Source organism: Photinus pyralis, unplaced genomic scaffold, assembly GCF_008802855.1.
Source record: "Photinus pyralis isolate 1611_PpyrPB1 unplaced genomic scaffold, Ppyr1.3 Ppyr1.4_unclustered_Scaffold5333, whole genome shotgun sequence".
Taxonomy (NCBI): domain Eukaryota; kingdom Metazoa; phylum Arthropoda; class Insecta; order Coleoptera; family Lampyridae; genus Photinus; species Photinus pyralis.
In genome coordinates, this window is record NW_022171759.1 from 26,409 (window position 1) to 47,786 (window position 21,378).

A 21,378-nucleotide genomic window follows, 5' to 3' on the forward strand; every position below is an offset into this window, starting at 1 on the left:
AACACCAAGATGTACTTTGCACTGTAAGTAGAACACCGCTTATCCCGCTTATCCGCAATAAGTAGCATTTTAACATACGAGACTACCCCGAAGTTAAAATGTGTCCAGTGTGACTGTAAGGAATGAATAAATCTATTTATAAAACACATTTTTTTCAAATACAAGATCATCAAGGATTTAAAGTGTGCCCATTGCGCGTTCGTCACCAAGCATAAATCCAGTCTTAAAAGCATCTAACATTTGACAAGACATGGATCCTGCCAAGGATTTAAAATGTAACCGGTGTGATTTTGTCCCTGAAAACACACATTCAATTTTAAATCACATTTGTTAATACACAAGACCAGTCATAATTTCAAATGCGCCTGGTATTAATTACGACCCCTTAAATCCCGTTATTTTCTAAGGAAATAATCACGCGCCAGTGAAAAGCCGAAAATGTCAACTCAGTTCGCACATTATTGGTATTCTCCACTTGAACTCTGCTCTGTTGCACCGTGACTCCCTTCGGTGACTCCGCACTGTGCAATCGCAAGCGCGCTAGAATTTGAATTTGCGTTGAACTGTATTATAAGGGAAAGGGGTAAATCTACGAGTAAAAAATATACTCGTGGGCCCACTTAGATTGCACCGTTTCGTAAAATTTTTTTCGCGTAGTCAGCAGGAAACGTGGAAATAAACAAAACAAACGTGTGCACGTTGACGCGTTAAAGCAAATCCAAATTCAAGCGCTTGCGGTCGAACGTTGTTGATTGATTGATTAATTTTAAATGTAAGTGTATAGGATAAAAAATATTGTGTGCACCACGGCACGAAAGTTGTTTTCTCATATCTTCCTTCGCCCCGGAAAACAACCACTTTCCCGCCTTGGTACACAAAGTACTATTGTCGTTGGAAAAATTGCAGGTAACTTTTGCCGCCGTCAAAGTGACAATTGCACTGCGGTTTATGCGATTTTTTATACATGAGTTAAATTGTCGCTGTTAAAAATGTGTCCCAATTTTATCGCTTCGAATTTTGCATACAATATTTTGCTTGAAAATTTAAAAACCGTTCAATCAGAAGCCACCAAAAAAAAACGGTCATGCAAAAAATTAATAGTTTGCGGAGTGGATTCCAAAGAGAATTGAAGAAGGTCAAAGATGCGCTCAGATCGGGGACTGGAACAGATGACATTTATGTACCAACATTATGGTACTACGATGCCATGGATTTCGTTATCGACCAAGAAACTCCACGAGATTCTGTTTCGAATATTCCAGAGGACGATAACCTCCAGGCGTCTCCCAAGTGGTCGTGCCGAAAACGGTAGTAAAGCTGGAAGCGATAATGAGGTGAGAAATCCCATACCTTAATAAAAAATACAAAGCATATCACAATCTTATTATATTGTTTCAATATGGTTTCAAAAAAGTTTGCACAAAATGATTCACAAGAAGTGTGAATAAAATGATAAAACATCGTAGCTATTTACGTATGTATCATTTGGTGCTGCCAGGCTACGGCACCTTCTTCATTAAATTAATTCATGAACGATTGCCGCACTTCTAACGCTTCATTGTAAGATCTGAAAATATTATCGACAAAATGAGAAATGATACTGTGGCCCCGACCACATATAACGAGCCTATCTATGTGCAGCTTTCAGCATCCAGTTCGTCAACAACATCAAAGGAAACCCAAAATATGATTTCAAGCGCTATATCCAGTATCTCATCCAACATGGACGACAAAAAAGGAAACATTTTTCAAAGCTGTAATTTCTTTCTCAATCGTTCCAATATAAATACTAATAAGTAATTTGTTGCATATTTAATTTTCATTCAGGAAATAATCATGCCGAATATCCCGCGTGCTTAAAAATAACCTGATTAAATTTTGTCTTTTTTCGTCAAATTCTTTTGCTAAGAAGAAATACTTCTCGTCAATTTTCCACCCAAAATCTTTTGTTACGTGGCAAATCGGCTATTTTTATGCACTTGGAATATTACTGTTGAATAAAGTTTGTTAGCACTTGACTAGGACAATTTTGAATATGGTCATGTGATCCAATGTTCGAACCAGTAAGTTTCCCTGTTCAAATATTTTTCGAAATTGAAATTTCAGGGGCATTAGAGCACCTTTAACTTTCTTTTCATCGTACACAAATTTACCCGAATGGTGCACCGATGTAAATTTTTGATCAATTGAATATTCTTGTGCTTCTTCTAATCTTGCGTTCGTAACCATTTATGTAATAAAAAATCCGAGTTCAAAAACATAAATGAATTTCGGCCAACACGAACACGTGTTTTGTCACGGTGAATTGGGTCAGAACGTGCTGCTACACGGTTTTTTAAAAATGTAATTGGTCCAATTTTGTTTAGTAAATAATTAAGCCAAAATAGGCCGTTTTTCAGAATTTGTACTTGTTAGTTTATACGTAGAGTTCCCTCCGATGAAGTAAAAAAGTTTTACGAAATATTAGGTCGAACAATAAAAAGTTTGTAAGCATTCGTATATACGTTTTAAATAACGTTGGAATTTATGCTGAAGCAGTTGATTTCAACCCAAAAGTCAAAAAGCTTTGAAAATGGTGCGCCCCGAAAAAACTCAGTCTTTTCAAGTGGACCTGACCTAACTCCTTTTTTTTCGGGTTAGAGATCCTTTCAAGCGAACCATGTCACTATGTGGTACTCTCAATATAACACACGCAGGAGTAAACGCTAAAAATACGACAGTAGGCGAAGAACGCAAAATTAATTCAATTAAAATGCATGCATACTATGGTCGCAGTAGGAAACCTTCATACTTAGTTGTAACACAAAATTAAAAATTTAAGTTCCGCACAAGATGTAGGAATGGGCACACAAACGAGCACAATTCGCGTGCAAAATTTGATCGCAATTGAAACGTGCATTAAGTTATAATCCTTGACTAACCTAACATACCACGTGTGCAGCAAGATGTTTGTAATTAAATAGAAATGTCAAATTACAATTATCCGGTTAGGTTTACTTTTTAATTAGCAAACGTGTGGAATAATTCGAGGGATATTAACGAAACGCCCCTTTAATACTAAGATTCATTAAAATTTATATAGACCTTGAATACATACTCTGAAATATGAATGCTCAGACATGCATGAAGCGCTAATTAATTTTCTGGCACATCTCACAAACTTCCAGAGGTTATTTTTAAGTAAAAAAATTGGGCATTAAAACATATTTAGGAACACTACAACGCCAGATTGTTTCCTCGTCATTACACCGCTAAAGAGTATGTTACCCAGAGGTATTTGCATAATAAATCATCATTATAATTTATTTGACAGTCTACAGCGACATACAATTTAGAAAAATTTGATCCTCTTGTTACGTGTTTGCCAAATACCATCTCTACTTACTTCCTTACTATTTGCCATTAATATTCAGGGAATAACTAAACCGAAAGTTATGTGCTATTTTCACTAACAAACTGTGTCATGAGAACTACAATCTGTTTACGGACAAGTTATGAAACTCGTTGTGGAATTGTAATTTGTCATTTTGCGAACACAAGATTTGGGTTATCGTACTGAATTGTACTCGATATGGTTCTTGGGAATTTCTTAAATAATATTTTTTTTAATGTGCCAAATTCGGAGCAAAACTTCATAGATCAAACCAAACATGGCGCTTTTAGAAAAGTGGTCTACAAAAAATAGTAAGTGTAGGGAAAAAGCATTCCAATGTAGGATAAGAATTTTCAATACGTTAAGCGTTACCATGTATCTGGCTCCGACGTGCAGAGGAACCGATCGCGCCAATCCGAAGCATTGTCCCGGCGGTAATCTCGCGACCGCATTGAGAATTTGTCTTTTGAACTTATCCGTCACGTTAACGCCCGATTTCATTGAATCGATCGCTTCGGACAGATGCACGTCGTCCGTGTAAATCCGTAGACGTTCGCGGTTAAACGTTTCGACGGCCTTGTTCGTGTGAAGCAAACATATAGCCTGCCGAGGTATTATCGACGAATCAAATGCTTCTCCGACGTGACGATCTTCAAACATTTTTACATCATCGGCGGTCATAGTGCAGTTAAACTCCAATCAATCATCCCCTGAAACTGATATCTATTCTAGACAAAAGTGATTGCTTCAAAACTTCAAAACCCGCTATTTATTTTCGTTTGCTCCGAATTCCATTGTTATACTCGGACAGAAACAAAGTTTACCCCATATTAAATTAATCATTCTAATTATTCCGTGATAGTCGATAATTTTTTATGATACGTTATCTCGTAATTACTCCACGTTGTTGTGTTACGAATTCACGCGCGTTTTTTTACTTTTGTTTGTGTTTTTTACTAATACTTAATTTATCGTCTACAGTCAAGCAATTTCTTTTTTAGATATGGAAGGTCCAGGTATTGTACAATAGCTTTTTTAAAACTTTTTCACATTTACCTCAGACTTTTTGACTCCAATAAATTTTTTGATGTCATTTCCTTTTTAGCTCTCAGATCTTCTTTGTAGGCGGTGGATGGGAGGTCAACTCCTTCTTGTGATGGTGTCGATTCCTTTCAGTTAATATTTTCGGAAATTCGCTTTACTTTGTGACTTCACTATTTATGTTTTGTTTTACGAAATTTATTAGTGTTTCACTAGTTATTATCAAAATGTTGAACATTATTGTCTTATCCAAACCCATTTACTTCAAACAGATATGTTCCTTTTTACATGAAAATATAGCCTAACAAATGATTATCATGTAAAAATAAGAAAAATTAAATAACAGCAATAATTTTACACACTTATCTAATAATTGCCGACACAAGTTAATTCAACAAATATGAACTGTAGCGTAAATCAATCTTTATCATAAACATAAAATAACTAGGCAAATACAAGTTATGCGTGGTGTCACAGCCATATAATCCACAAAAATTGGGGGGAAATGTTGCGAGTTTACTCGACTGGTTCGATAATCCCGCACTATTAGTAAACGCATGCTCCTCCCCCGACGGTTTGTCCGCCACCACACTTCTGTCCGATAGATAGCTTTTAAGAAGCCTCACGATCTTCCTCGGCACACCGAAACCGTCCAACGCTTCTATTATTAATTCTCTCGAAATGGGAGTTGAAGGCGTTTTTGACGTCTAGCGACGCTACTAAGCAGACCTCGTCCTGCCCTGACCGCTCTTTCATGCTCCTCCCCTCCTTTCAGAAATTCCCCCGGGAACGGGAACAGGAAAAAACAGGATTTTATGTTCTACTAGAGACGTGACATTTGTGACGTAGGTTTCTTTGAAGGCTCCGAAGCAGCAAATATGTCCTGTGCAAACACTTTTGCCAAATCCATTGATTATAAATAAAAATGGTATTGGTGGTGCGTAAAGTGTGCTTGAAGATGTAAGGATTGAAAGCTCTATCAAAAGGTTCAAAGTAATGTTTGAAATTGTTAGGAAGATTTCTTGTTACAAAAGCAAACATAAAAAACTTACATGCAATAAAATCTACCAATTACAGGAGAGAACGATAAAGCGGTAGCCACAAAAAAAAACGAGCTACATTAGTTTTTACAACAAATAAATTTTCTTAATGTATAAGTTCTGGGTTGCCAACCGTTCACAAAATGTTCTCACGCTAAGTACAAGAATGAGTGATTTTAGCTTGTTTGCGTAGATAGTTCGAAAGAATAAGTTGCGAAAATCTATTCTTAAATAAAAGTGTTAGTTATAATAAAAAAAAAGAACACCTATTGGGGTTTCTACGTGTAAACGTGATCGTTTCAAATAATGGCCTTCCTGCTGGATTCTTTCATGTCATAAAAACCTGAGCTTTAATAGATTTCATACATGAACCACCGCATGGGGGAAATTAAATAACAGTTACTTTTTATAAGTATTGGAGATCGATGTTTTTCGTATGCGTTATAATTTAATTTATTTGGAATTGAGAACCAAAATTAATTACCTTCTACGCTTTGAAATTCATTATTTTTTGCAATTTATGGAGTAGATTACTTAGGTACGCTAAAATTCGAAATGTTTTAGATTTCTCGAATTCAATTTTAAAGTACAATTTTACATTTCGTTTTATCGTTGATGAATTATTCATAACGTTTTATATCTCAGTTTTGAAGAAGGTTTACTGCTCTACATAAGATCGAAATTGATTGACACAAAAGGGGAATTTTTATGCATCTTAAATTAATAAAAGTAAACAACTTAATTACGCGCAAAAAGATTCTTTAGTTACAATAACACTAACATAATGTTTGTTTACCTAGGCTGTGAAGTGATCGGGTTTGGGCATGACGACGATGGCACTGATTGCTTCATCATTTATGCTTTTTTGAATATAGGATGAGTTATAATTAAACAGTCTGTTCAACTTGACATAGAGACGAAAAAAATGATCAGACTAACCCTAAACCGGTGGTTTAGGGAGGATTTTGTTTCATTTACATTTACCCGTGATTTCAGAATTTGTTTCCTGCGTTGTCCACTAGGTAGCGCCACACTTTCCGTTGGCGCGAATTTACGAACCGCCACAAATTCAAAAGTAATTTACAAAAAGGACACAACTCCTAGTCAGAAAATAATTATCGAAATAATACTTCCGCAGGAAAAACGGAGTTATAAATAAATTACAATTCGGCTGTATCGCAAGTCTTTATGCACAAACGTTATCTCGAAATAAAATATTACCTCTCTGAGCTCAGAAGGGCGCTTTCTGCCAATTATCTGCAATCAGATAAAACACAACAAAAAAACAAGGAGTGGGTAGTGACAGTGCGGGATATCAAGTGCGAGAATAAATCTAACGTTTGTCATTTTGAGTACCTCGAATACTGACAACTCGTAATTAACATTCAATGGAAAGCAATAAAGTTACGTGCAAAAGCAAAATTTTGAATCGACACGAGTTGCCGGTATAAATAGACAACGTACAAAACTAACGTAACGTAGCCTATACAAATCCCTTTTCAGATAGACATAAGTCAAGTGAAGCAAAGGTGTAATAAAATTTTACAAATGAACGAGAGCAAGATCTCCAAAGGAACAAGCATCAAGGAACGTGCACGCGAAAGACCAAGGAAAGATCAAGAAAGAGGGGGAAAAAAAGGTACATTCAGGTGACATCTAGCGGTAGAATAAAGAACTACGAAATAAAATTGATCTAACCACAACAAATCTGCACTAGAAATACACAGATGGCGCAAATGGGATTTAAAAATTTACGATGGATCTACACAGATGGTTATTGCTACGTCTGGGATGAAACTTATAGTAGCAAAGGTAGTTCTGGGATAGGGTCATGTCTTCTTAAATATTTGCCTGCTTGAAACCTCCTCTAGATATCGTTTTTTGAAACTAAGTTATATGCTTCCGTTCCGTTTAAGCTTGCGCTGTCGTCCGTTCGTCCGTGATTCTGTTTTAGGTTTGTTTCGTTAGTTGTTGTTGAGTGATCGCATTCCGGTGTTCGCTCCGCATTTAACACCGCGCTGTAAAAGACGACGAGAATGTACTTTTAATGCAGTCAACTGGTGTTCAAAAGGGTAAATAGGGGAAAGTCGTGGTAGAGTTTTGAAATTTCGTTTCTGTATGTTTTTTAGGGTGCTGAACACGAATTTGTTTTGCCACAAATTTTAACCGGAAACTCCTTTTTTTGATAAAAAAATCAAAAAATTGACGTTTTTCTCGAATTTTCTAAAATATCTCTAAAACTATTAACTTTTCGTAGATATTGTTTATGATGAAAGAGCATAAATTTTTCATTATTAAGGTTTAGCTGTCAGATTGATTCTCAATCGCTGATTCTGCGTGGGCGAATCGTCAGCGCTCTCTATACTCAAAATTGAATAAAGCTCGTTAAAATTCAACACAATTTCGTCCTATTGACCGATAAAAATCACTTACCAGTCTTGATACTACTCTGATCTGCTCCCCAAGATTTATTGAAGCTTGTCTCGTGCAAGTGCACTACAACTTGCCAAAAAAGTTGTGGCTGTAAGGTAACAATGTTTTAATCTAATTTTATTAAACTGTAGACGACATTGAAAACCCGGCGTCCTTATATATATATATAATATATATTTCATATATGACTAATATTTACCAAAAATGTATAATTCTCCAGTTATTTTATAAAAACCAAAAATAATAATTTTATTGAATTAAAGCAAACCAAATAACATATACAAACTAAATCTCAAAACTTTCCCCTATTTTCTACCAATTGACTGGATTATTTACTTTGAATCGATTAAATGAGAATAAAGTGCAAATATTTAATTTTACAGGTGCAGATTTATTAATTTGTTATTTTTGCAGATTCCATTGCATTGATTTTTTTAAAGTGAACATCATAGAGATATGTATTTAATAAAAGTCGTAACTCGATAAAATGACTCTCAAAAGGGTCTGGCAATACACATTTTCTCGACCCGATACGCAATTAACGTATAATCGATTCGTTCACAGAGCTGTTACGCAATGTGTGAATTGAAACAATTATGCAGTACTATTCTCGAACGAAGCAACATTACGTAACAAAGTTATCGCGTGCAATAAATTTAACGTTACGCTGCTTTTGAAAATTCATTTAAATTGGTAAAATGTACGTTATCTACATACAATGCAAAATCTTCGGGTTTGGGCAGCAAAGTTTATCTAACACTCATTAACCTTTGTACTATTGAAAATGTAGAATGTTTAATGTTTCAAGGAATTGAATGTTATTCGCTCGTAAAAGGTTCTATTTTACTACCTCAAAATCTCAATTTGATCTAAAAGTTTATAATCTCGATAGGCGATATGGCTAAAATTTACTAAACACTCCCATTTTCCCATTTTGTTTACTTCAAAGTGAAGCTTCCGCGCACGATTCCCGGTAATGTTTTAAATGGAATCTTCAATACCGTGCTCTTTATAAAATATCTCCTATACTATCCCTTCACCAAATTGGAATTAGGTGATTCTGCCGTATAATTTACTAGGATTAGTGGAGAATTAAGAAAAAATTGTTTGATGTTGCAGCAAACACAGTGAAGTTCTCATGTAAATGTATTCGTCTAATACTAATTCATTAGTTCACGATCTATTCTGGATTCATTGCTATATAACTGCGACCACACGCTACACTGAAAAAAATGACTTCCTTGTGGTAACAAATTTAGAATTGCTACATGCATATTGTTGCATTATTTACATTACGAACTTTTAGTGTTTTAATGTTTTTTCAATGGCTGAACAAAGTGTAGGTGATATATTGGAACAATGGGGATTCCCCGAACTAGTTTTGGCGTTTGAAGGTAAGTGTAAACTTTAATCCATAAATTGTTTTGAACTATCTTTTGTTTTCTGGCATTTTCATTTTTAGATTTTTCGAACAACGACAACTCGAAAAGTACCGGTCTGATCAGAAAGTGGTCGAGGAACTTTTTATTCAGTTTTCGTTGTATAACACCATCCCACAGTCCGTGTGCGCGAATTTCGAAACACGCTGTATATGTAAAAGCTGTTTATATGTAGTGTAGGTAAGTTTTAATTTAAGCGTTTTATATTTTGTTTTTGGGGATGTTAATGCTAAAAAAGTTTTTCTTGTGTAGTTATGTAAACAGTAAGTGATTTAAAAAATGTGTATTTTAAAAAAAAAGTGATTTATTTAATTGACATCACCAAAACGCGCGGACGATGCAGACAGATCGGAAAATTTGTTGTGCCAACTAGGATTCATAGTTAATCCAACTAATCATTTGAGACAATTTATTAGTTTCTCCAGCATAAATGGTATGCTACTACAACAAAGATAAAAAAGGACAAATTAGGAGGTCCAGCATATACTCGTTAGTTTATATAACAATACCGCAATGCTGCTGCGACTAAGCATTACTTGTTACAGGGACAAATTTTTTGCAAGCTTATTTAGTTTTTCAAACAAAAATGGTATGCTTTCTTAACTAATTTGTATAATTTGTCACAAATAATTGTTTTAGCTACTGGAAAAAATTTACTTCCAACAAGTTATGTTGATTTTCTACAGCAAATATTTTTGTTGAGGCTATAGCTACTAAAAAAATTAGTTCGAGTAACTGATTGTTAGTTGCGACAACATTTCTTTTTTTTCAGTGTAGCTAAATTCTGTATCGGTATTCTGTCAAGCTTAATGTCTTTCGTTCTTTAAATATATATTTATGTAAAATGGATTAAGTGGCAGAGCAGAAGTAGGAGCTTAGGCAACTACTAGCTGAACTTCGTCCTTTTAGTTACTATTGCTCTCGCAATGTACTCACTTGTAATTATTTTTGTTTATACTGAGTTGATAATTTGGGTGCAATATGTAACCAAATAAAGGTATTATTATTATTATGATATACAGGCTATTTCACGCAAACCGTTACCTAAAAGTATTTAGACTTCCATTAATAATTTAAATCTGAAAATTTGCGTACCAACATAGTTTTTCATGATCTATCGAAAAAAAATATTAGCATGATTGATTGATTTTTTCGAATTGTTTTATTTTTTTGCACTTTCAAATATGCAAAAATATTCTTCATCGATCAATTATTACATCCCCTATACCTATCTGTTATGGTTTTAGTTTTATTTAAGATTTTCTAAAATGGTGACCGTTATATGCATAATTTTCTTAGGAGGCCTTGAAATAAACGCGTTAGTATGTCATTGTACTATCCCTGGAAACATTACCTGGGAAAAGCTACTGGTTTCATGATTTCCATGATGTTTATATGCATATTTATTTTAATTTTAATAGGAAATCGACTAAGTTCGAGAAACGCCCTATCGCAGCCAAACGATTAGTGATAGCTGAATTCTGTTTGCTCCAGTGATTTTCTCTTTAAAATTGGGCTCCAGACACCTAGGTCCATTTTTTCGTATTCCTTAAAATAAAGGGTGTTTCTATAAGAAAGTGTCCAATTTGGACCACCCAGTACATATGAAAGTAACGATTAATCATTAAATTTTGTTTAACATTTGAGTGTGTCTTGTCACTTTTTCTCCCTTGTCGCGTTTTTCACATTTTAGTCCCCTTAAATGGAAATTTAAACCATTTCTAGCCATTGATAATGGTATGCCTATTAGAAAAGCGGCTAAAGAATTCCAAATACCTCGCGCTACATTACAATAAATTTAGAAGAAGTGTGAAGTTCAAAAAAACCGGGCATGGTCCCGCACCAGTTTTAAGCAAGGACGAAGAAGCTACTTTGGTAGAATGGATTTTCGAATGCCACAGAAAAGGATTTCCGAGAAGAAAGGCAGATGTGTTATACTCTGTGAAACATTTCCTTGATATGAAACCCAGGCCAAACCCATTTATAGATAATTGTCCACGCAACGGGTGGTATAAGTCATTTCTTAACAGACACCCAGAATTGGCCTCACGAACAGCTGAATTTGTTACAAAAGCTAGTTCAAGTGATTTGAAAAAATGGTTCAATGAAATAGAGGAATATTTAAAGGAAAAAGGCCATTTTAGTATTCTTCAAGACCCATCCAGGGTATTCAATGGAGATGAAACTAATTTCTACTTGTGTCCAAAAAATTCTAAAGTACTCGCCCCAAGGGGAAGCTCCAATGTTTACGAAGTGGAAAATGTTTCTTCCAAATCGAATTTGACAGTCATGTTTACGTTTTCGGCCACAGGAATTTTAACTCCCCCAATGGTAATCTATCCATATAAAAGATTACCAAATTATTTAATTCAATCCGTTCCGGAAGGGTGGGGAATAGGGGCTACAGAAACTGGTTGGATGCGCAGCGAAACATTTTATGAATACATTTCTAATGTTCTGTATCCATTCTTATTGAAATCAAACATAACTTTCCCTATTATTTTATTTCTCGATGGACATAGCACGCACCAGCTAACGTTGAAACTTAGGATTTATGTAAAAAACTAATAATTTTAATATGCCTTTACCCCAACGCTACTCGCATACTTCAACCCGCTGATGTAGCAGCTTTCCAACCTATAAAAGCGGGATGGAAGCGCGCTGTAAGTGACTGGAAAAGAGATAATCCCACTGATTCTTTAACAAAAGAAAAATTTGCTCCTATTTTGGAGAAATCAATCCAAAACTCACATAACCCGAACGGACTTGTCAATGGATTCAGGGCTTGTGGTATTTATCCTTGGAACATAAATGCCATAGACTTCACGAAGTGCATTGGTAAAGATACAAAAGAAGAAAATGATAACCTCATTGGTAATGAGGTAAATATTGGACTTGCCAGAAATATATTAACTTATGAAAAGTTTGTTAGTATAATAGGGGACGATAAGCTAAAAATAATATCAGCTCTAGATGATACGGCGTCCCATGAAGATATGTTGCTTCATAAAATACTTAGAGAATTTGTTGCCCAACCAGATCAAGTAGATACTGCAAATAAAGAAGAGGCCAAAAGTTTAAGCGAAGATGAAAAATCGGGAGCAGAAATAGTCGAAACCAAATTAGAATCAAAATCATCAACATTCTCCAAATTGCTCTAATGATTTTTTCCTTGCTGATGCTATTACAGTAGAAGAGAGTTCATATATATCTACAATGGAAAATGATTGTGAAATTTTAAATATTGAGGATATTCCTATTATAGTATCACAAGAACAACCATTTTCCACATTTGATCAGAACGAAACCCAGCTAGAGGCACATCCAGTGGGATTAGAACAATCTTCAATTAAAAAATATTTATACTGGCCCTGTCAGAGACACTTAGAATTGATTAATTTTAAAATGTATATGAGATGGCATTGAGAATAAAGTTTTTTGACGTGACAGAAACAATTTTTATATAAAGACTTTTATTTCTACAACCGAACCGTTTAATTAATGCAAGACGGGTAGTTTTGTGTTAATATTGAACATTTGGCGACCGTGACACCCTGGAATAATTGTTTTCGATTGTTGTCTGCGATAAATTTGTTCAGGTATACATTGACAATCATGGATCAACCCAAAAGGCATCGTAGAGTACTCCGTACCACCTTCACTAAATCGGCGAAAGAATTAGAAGACTTTTTATCGGCGCCGGAAGGAAAGGCACGTTTAATCTCTGTATCGCTGGGTATTTTGAAACAGAAATATGATGATCTAAGAAGAATTGACAGTGATATATACCAGTCTCTATTGGAAAGTGATGGAAGTGAAGCAGAATTGCTGGCAGAGATGGATGGTAGTGAAGTTTACATTAGGAAATTCACTGACTTGAACGCACAAGCCGAGGATTTTCTACAGAAGCCGCGAGGAGAGCTAGGTGAAGAGGTAAACTCCGTAGCCTCGGAAAGTAATGTAGGAGGCAGATCAGGTAGACGCAAATTTAAGTTACCTACTCTAGAGCTTAAGAAATTTGACGGGAGTATTAGAAATTGGTTGCCCTTCTGGTCACAGTTTCAAAAGGTCCACAACGATACTGATATACATTTAAATGACAAAGTAGAATATCTGGTGCAAAGTACTTTGGTGGGTAGCAGGGCAAGGCAATTAGTTGATAGTTTTCCTGCCACTGGGGACAACTATGCTAAAATAGTGGACTGTTTAATTTCGAGATTCGGGCGGGACGATTTGCAGATAGAAGTATACGTGCGGGAGTTGCTAAAATTAGTGATAAATAATACTTCTTCGGACAATAAAGTAGATCTTTCTTTATTGTACGATAATCTAGAAGCTCAATTACGCGCGTTAGAAACTCTTGGTATAAAGTCCGATAAATATGCTGCAATGTTGTTTCCCTTAGTAGAGTCGTGTTTACCGTCAGAACTATTAAGAGTTTGGCAGCGTATACCCGATGTAGGTGCTTCTGTACATTTGGATGGTGTTTCCACTATAGAAAATCGACTTAAAAATCTTATGGAATTTTTGAAAAAGGAAGTTGATAATGAACAGCATATTTCTTTAGCGGTGGAAGGTTTTGATTTAGGTGGTGTGACTAAGAGAGATGTTAAACGGCCTAGCCAAAAATCACGCACAATAGTAGAAAAGTTTCCTACCGCGATGGATCTGATAAATTCAGAAATAACATCCAAATGTCTTTTTTGCCAAAATTCACACGACAGTACCGACTGCTTTAAGGCTCAAAAGTTAAGCTACGAGCAAAGAAGAGAGATTTTGGCTCAAAAAGGGGCCTGCTTTCGTTGCTTAAAATTGGGTCATCAAGCTAGGAAATGCCGAGGACATTTGAGTTGTATAATCTGTTGTAAATCTCATGTACCTTTAATGTGTCCGGCGCTGTCAATTAATAAGACAAAACCGGAAAATTTAGAGCGAAAGCAGATTAAAGATGAAACGTCAACTAAAGTAGATCAAACGCTTGCGAACAATTTAAATACGGGTACCCAGGTTTTTTTGCAGACGCTGCTTGTAAAAATGACTCATTTTGGTAAAACGAGATACGGGCGTGCATTGATAGATACTGGTTCGCAGAAATCATATATTTTGAAAGCGACAGTCAAACTTTTGGGATATCAGTCAAAAAGAAAAATTAGTCTCATTCATGGTCTATTCGGTGGAAGTGAGCTAACACAAAATCATGATTGCTATGATGTTAAATTAAATCACGATAATTATAGTTGTACCTTCGAGGCTCTAGACCAGAATGTTATTTGCAATAGTGTATCTTCTATATTTGATGGTCCTTGGATGGAAGAGCTGCGTAAATTAAATATTAAAATATTAGACGCGTGTGATTCTAATCCCATAGAATTGTTGATAGGATCTGATATCGCGGGTAAACTTTACACCGGGAAAAGACATATTTTGAACTGTGGCCTGGTAGCAGTAGAGACCCTACTAGGGTGGACTTTAATGGGAAAAGTACCAATCGAAAAGCCTAACACTTTCTCTATGACTTCTCTCTCTCTCTTTGTCAATAATGCATCTATTACTAACCTCTGGGAGCTCGATGTACTAGGGATCAATGATCCAATAGAAAGGAAAACTAGCGATGAAACAGCATTAGCGGCAAAAGAACTTTTTCTGGAGACTATTTCTGTTGACACAGATGGACGTTATGAAGTCAGGTTGCCATGGTTAGAGGGACATCCAGCGCTGCCTAGCAATTATTACATGGCGAAGAGGAGATTGGATAACACAATGAAGAAAATCATTAAGGATGGTTATTTCGAGGCGTATGATCAAGTATTTAAAGACTGGCTAACTGACAACATTATTGAAGAGGTGTTAGAGGATCAAGTGAACAAGTCGGCCCATTATCTACGGCCAGTGATTAAACCTAACAGCACAACGACAAAGATACGACCGGTTTTCGATGCGTCCGCCAGAGAAAAGGATAACCCTTCATTAAACCAATGTCTAGAAAAGGGGGTTAATTTAATTGAACTAATTCCGGCTATTTTGTTAAGGTTTAGACAGCAAAGACTTGGTGTAATTTCTGACATCAGTAAAGCTTTTCTACAGATCAGTATACATTCGGAGGACAGAGATTTTCTTAGATTCTTATGGTATGATAAGGAGAACAACCTCAAAGTGTTTCGTCATAGACGGGTGGTGTTTGGAATTACTAGTAGTCCTTTCTTGTTGGGAGCTTCGTTAGAATATCATCTGTCAAAATTTGTGAAGGAATATGACTCGAAATACGCTTTTGCCAAAGAAACTGCTAAGAAATTATCAAACAGCTTTTACGTAGATAACTGCGTTACTAGTGTTTCTAATGAAAGAGAATTGGAAACCTTTATCAAAGAAGCCATTATTATAATGACGGAAGGCAAATTCGACCTCAGAGGGTGGGAGTATACTCACCAAGTCCAAGAGGATGCCTCTAACGCTTACGCGGTGGTTCTGGGGGTAAAGTGGGACAAGTTGAATGATACTTTATCTATAAACCACGATGACGAAGACATCAAATCGCTCTTAAGCAAACCGGTAACTAGAAGATTAATGCTGTCACAAGCACAAAGGGTGTTTGATCCTATAGGTTATAGTTGTCCAGTTACATTGCTCCCAAAGTTGTGGTTACAGAAAACATGGAAAAAACAAATGAGGTGGGACGATAAAGTTGACGATGAACTGGAAACTCGTTTTCGTATCTGGGTACAAGAACTTTCTTATTTATACGCCATAAAGATTCCTAGGTGGATATACGCTGGTACTGAGGAGGCAGAACATTGGACGCTTCATACATTTTGCGATGCCAGCAAGGAAGCTTTCTCTGCTGTAGTATTTTTGAGAGGAATTCGGAACGGATGTGTGTTTGTACATCTCTTAGCGGCTAAGTCAAGGGTAGCTCCATTAAAAAATTTATCGATACCTCGTCTGGAGTTGATGGCCGCAGTAATTGGTGTTAGATTATATACTACCGTCAAGGAAAGCTTATACATGGAGATGGAACCTTTTTTCTGGAGTGACTCGACAACCGTATTGTCATGGGTGAGGAGACCCGAAGAGTGGTCTACATTTGTCTGGAACCGCGTGTCAGAAATACGAAAATTGTCTTGCAGTGAAAATTGGCACCACGTCCCCGGTAAATTGAATCCTGCTGACCTACCTTCACGAGGTTGTTCAGCCAAACAGTTACTTGAGTCAAAATGGTGGGAGGGACCACAATGGCTTTATCAAGACGTATCTATTGATCCTCAATCAGATTTAGATTACAATGAACAGGAGATCAATCAAGAGAGGAAGAAAAAATTGGTTACGACACTGATTAATGACGAGCAACCAAAAATGTCATCAAGTGATTGGCATTTCGATTATTTTTCTCATTATCAAAAAACCCTCCGTATGTGTGCATGGATATTACGATGCATTTACAATTTAAGAAATAAAGATCGACTCAAAGGTAACTTGAGTTCTGAAGAAATTAAACGAGCTGAAATATTTGTCCTACGAGTTGTGCAAAAGGAGTCTTTTTCAAATAATAACGATAAGAGACTATGTGGCATGGACATTTATAAAGACAAAAACGACCTAATTAGGTTGAAGTCACGGATTAGTAACCGAAACGATTGTCAAAATTTTCTATTTCCCATAGTTTTGCCAGCAAGGCATTTTTTGGTCAATCAGCTTATATTCCAAGAGCATTTAAGATCATGTCATAGTGGAGCACAGGGACTTATGAGTCAGTTACGTCAAAGGTATTGGATTCTAGGAGGACGACGAACTATAAAATCAGCAATTTCACGTTGTGTAGTGTGCAGGAGACAAAATGCCAAACCTTTTGTTGTGAGGACACCTCCTTTGCCAGTTGATCGTGTTCGGGATGCTAACGCGTTTGAAGTAACGGGTGTGGACTTAGCGGGGCCTTTATATCTGAAAACTGGAGAAAAGGTTTGGGTATGCCTCTTCACGTGTGCCGTATATCGTGCTGTACATCTTGAAATTTGTACTGCATTATCGGTGGTTAGTTTCATGCAGGCTTTAAGACGGTTTATTGCCCGACGGGGTCGTCCGAAGACTATATATAGTGACAATGGGACTAATTTTGTAGGCACTGAAAATGCTTTTTCGCGAGTAAACTTTGAAGAAATCGCAGAGAGCAGTGGTATTGAACGTATTCAATGGCGATTCAACCCACCTACGGCAGCGTGGTGGGGAGGTTTTTGGGAAAGACTTGTGGGAGTTTTAAAGCAGTTATTACGCAAAGTGTTGGGACGTTCTTCACTAGACTATGAAAGTTTAATGACAGTAATGTGTGATTGTGAAGCCGTGATCAATTCAAGGCCACTTATTTGTTCTGATGATGCAAAAGATTTAGTACCTTTAACGCCCATGATGTTCCTTAGAGATCAAGTAGAGAGTGGAGTTTCAGACTGTGATGAGGTTGATCAAAAGACTCTATCTAGGAAAGTTGTGTATCGGCAAAAATTGGTTGCTGATCTTCGACGAAGATTCCGCAATGAGTACTTAGGGCAGTTAAAATTATGGTTCAAGGGGCGATGTAACCGACAAGTTAGAGTGGGGGATATCGTGTTGGTTGGTAATGATAAAGACAAGCGAGTTAACTGGCCGCTTGGTCGAGTGGTAACCCTTCTTCCAGGAAAGGATGGCAATAAGCGACTTGTGAGAGTTATTACCGAAAGGGGACAACTTCTGAGACCTGTACAACGTTTGTACCCTCTGGAGTGCGCCGTCGATTTTACTCTAAATGAGGATAGAACGAATAACGACTCAGATATTTCTTCTCGAAGTCAGTGTGAAAATATTGAAGTGCCTGTTTTTGAAAGTGTAATTGAGGACGATGACGCGAAAACGGGAGTGTCAAAAAGCAGAGTACCCGAAACGTACAAAAGTGATATACGTTACGTTACGCGGAGTGGACGGAAGATTAAAACACCTTCAAAATATTCAGAGTTTTATAGGATTTAAATTAATTCCTTTTCTATGTTAACTTTTATTTTCTGATTGTTTGTTCACGGTATCTCTGATTTCTTATGAGACACATTTTTGTTAAAATTTTGCCTCAGGTGGGAGGATGTCAGAGACACTTAGAATTGATTAATTTTAAAATGTATATGAGATGGCATTGAGAATAAAGTTTTTTGACGTGACAGAAACAATTTTTATATAAAGACTTTTATTTCTACAACCGAACCGTTTAATTAATGCAAGACGGGTAGTTTTGTGTTAATATTGAACAGGCCCGTTACACCTCCGAGAAAGGGGAAACGACAAACGGACCATGATCCATATGTTTTGACGTCAACACAATGGAAAAAAATTAAAAAACAGACAGAGAAGAAACAAAAAAAAAACAAAAGGAAGCAGAAAAAAAAAGCTAGAAAACAAAAAAGGGAAGAAAATAAATTAAAATAGGATTGCGCAAAAAAAAATTTAAAAGAAGCTAAGTAAAAGAAGAAGGTGTTCCATCAATGGCACGAGTTTCGACTCCAATAAAGACCTCAACTCTCGACAGAAAACGCGAAGAAAGGAAGCCGCCCCTGATGACTCCATCTCCATCCACGGTTTCTCCTACAAGTCTACCTATTCAACAAGTGGAAAAAATTAATAAATCGACCAGACGTTTATTTAGCGAATCACCTAAAATTAAAATATTATCGGATATAACAGTAAACGTAACACCTAAAGACAGTCACCAAAATATTTTAAAACAAATGGGCTTAATTGAAAATGAAAATTGTGTTTTAAAGGAATGTGCTATAATTGTACATTTAACTTTACTCAAGAGCAGAGTGGTTTAAAATGTAATTCCTGCATAAGAGGGTATCATATTAAGTGCCTAAAAAAATTGACTTGCACAAATCTAATTCATCAATATTTAATTGTTTAACATGTTTAAAAAATAAAAATTAATTATTATGTTTTTATATTCGTAATTTTGAAAAAAAAATATTAATTTATTTTTAGCGCATTTCCACAAAAATAAAAAAAAATGCGCTATTGTGGTCACTTTGTCCGTCCGTCCGGCTGTCCGTCCGTCCGCTCGTTTTGCGACGCTACTAGTTCTTTATCTTAAGAGCTATTGTTCTATTTTTTCGCTATTTGGTTCGTTATGGTGTCGAGTCTTGTACCAAGGAAGGAATTTTTTCTGTACGGCTTACAAAAAAAGTTATTGTAAAAAAAACAAAAAACCGTTTTTTTACATGTTCTATAATTTTACACTTTTGCCGTTTATTAACGATCCTAGAGATCGTTTATAATTTTGCATTGCTATCTGTCGTCTGCATGCTGGTCTGTCCGTCTGTTCCTTTGTCTGTCTGTCCATCTATCTGTCCGTGTGAACGATAACTTTGTTTAGAAATGTTCGATCGCTTTTACATCTCCGTTAGTTATGAACTGAATTGCATGAAATTCAATATGGGCATAGCTTTAGCCATATAATACGCAATGCCAAAAGTTGAATCGAATCGATTCAAAATTCACAGTGCCCTTTTCGCATCTCGACCATTTATAAACCGAATTGCAAACTTTTTTACTTATAAAAGTATTTGAATGAAATTTGATACATAGGCACTTGGAATAAAGGAAAATCAAACGCCAATTTCAAAATTTGGTTTTGCGCATGCGCAGTGCCAACTTTTTTATTTATGGAAGAATTTAAACGAAATTTGATACATAGGCACTTGGGATAAAGGAAAATCAAACGCCAATTTCAAAATTTGGTTTTGCGCATGCGCAGTGCCAACTTTTTTATTTATGGAAGAATTTAAACGAAATTTGATACATAGGCACTTGGGATAAAGGAAAATCAAACGCCAATTTCAAAATTTGGTTTTGCGCATGCGCAGTGCCAACTTTTTTATTTATGGAAGAATTTAAACGAAATTTGATACATAGGCACTTGGGATAAAGGAAAATCAAACGCCAATTTCAAAATTTGGTTTTGCGCATGCGCAGTGCCAACTTTTTTATTTATGGAAGAATTTAAACGAAATTTGATACATAGGCACTTGGGATAAAGGAAAATCAAACGCCAATTTCAAAATTTGGTTTTGCGCATGCGCAGTGCCAACTTTTTTATTTATGGAAGAATTTAAATGAAATGTGATACATAGGCACTTGGAATAAAGGATCATCGAGCGCCAGTCTCAAAATTTTCTTTTGCGCATGCGCAGTGCCAACTTTTTTATCTATGGCACCATTTAAGTGAAATTTGATACTTAGGCGCTTGGAACAAAGGAAAATCTAACATTAGTTTTAAAATTTAGGTTTGCGCATGCGCAGTTCCAACTTTCTTATTTAGAAAAGCATTGAAATGAAATTCTTCTCATAAACTGAAATTGAAGTAACACGTCAAAAATGGATTGCCCATGTGCAACGCTATCTTTCATATTTGTGGCCGGATTTTTACGATTTTATCAGAAGTTGCATCTTATAAATGGGAAATGAATGCAAGTGGAAATGCGCTTTATGTAAATCGTTTACGATTACTTTTTAACTTGTTTTCTAATATTTACACACCCATTTATATCATTCCTCCTTTCATAATTCAAAAACAAGCTTTTACTAGAATTTGCTAGATTTTCCCTTTGAGAGCGCCCTCTTCCGACACGCTAGTTTTCAAGATATTTCATACGGGGATCTTCAATTTTCCGAGGCTACGATTGCTCCCCCTCCTCTATCTTGGGTGCATATTTTTATTCATATTTCCGATATTTTATTATTATACAGGGTGACCATTTTGTCTGGATATCTTCAAAACCGCAATTAAAATAAATTTACTACCAATCTACATACTTTCAATTTGTGGTCAGTGGCGTACTTATGCATGGTCAAGAACATGTTTTTTTTATTGAAGAAATTAAGTGCTAATGCTAATTACCGTGCGCCGTTCTAATAAAATGTTGTGCCTTACTAAAAAATTGTCTTAATTTTTGCAGTGAAGTTATATTTATCACGGCACAAAATTATACACCAATAGCGTAAAACAGCGTCTAAATTCCATGAGAAAAAAATATTTCTGTAAAAA

At 36.0% G+C, this 21,378-nt stretch overlaps 1 protein-coding gene across 1 annotated transcript; it reads left to right on the plus strand.

Moving 5' to 3' along the window:
• The first annotated feature begins 12,700 nt into the window (after window positions 1–12,700).
• Window positions 12,701–18,381, plus strand: LOC116182447. Its single transcript, XM_031502984.1, has 2 exons — window positions 12,701–13,302; window positions 14,995–18,381. Exons 1-2 carry the CDS (start codon window positions 12,942–12,944, stop codon window positions 18,315–18,317), a joined length of 3,684 nt encoding a protein of 1,227 aa, XP_031358844.1. The 5' UTR covers window positions 12,701–12,941; the 3' UTR covers window positions 18,318–18,381.
• The last annotated feature ends 2,997 nt before the right edge of the window (window positions 18,382–21,378 follow it).

Coding starts and splice junctions, on each gene's coding strand:
- LOC116182447 (XM_031502984.1), top strand. CDS start 12,942: ATGGATCAACCCAAAAGGCATCGTAGAGTACTCCGTACCACCTTCACT. Junction 13,303..14,994: donor TAATGTAGGAGGCAGATCAG/GTAGACGCAAAT, acceptor CTGTTGACACAG/ATGGACGTTATGAAGTCAGG.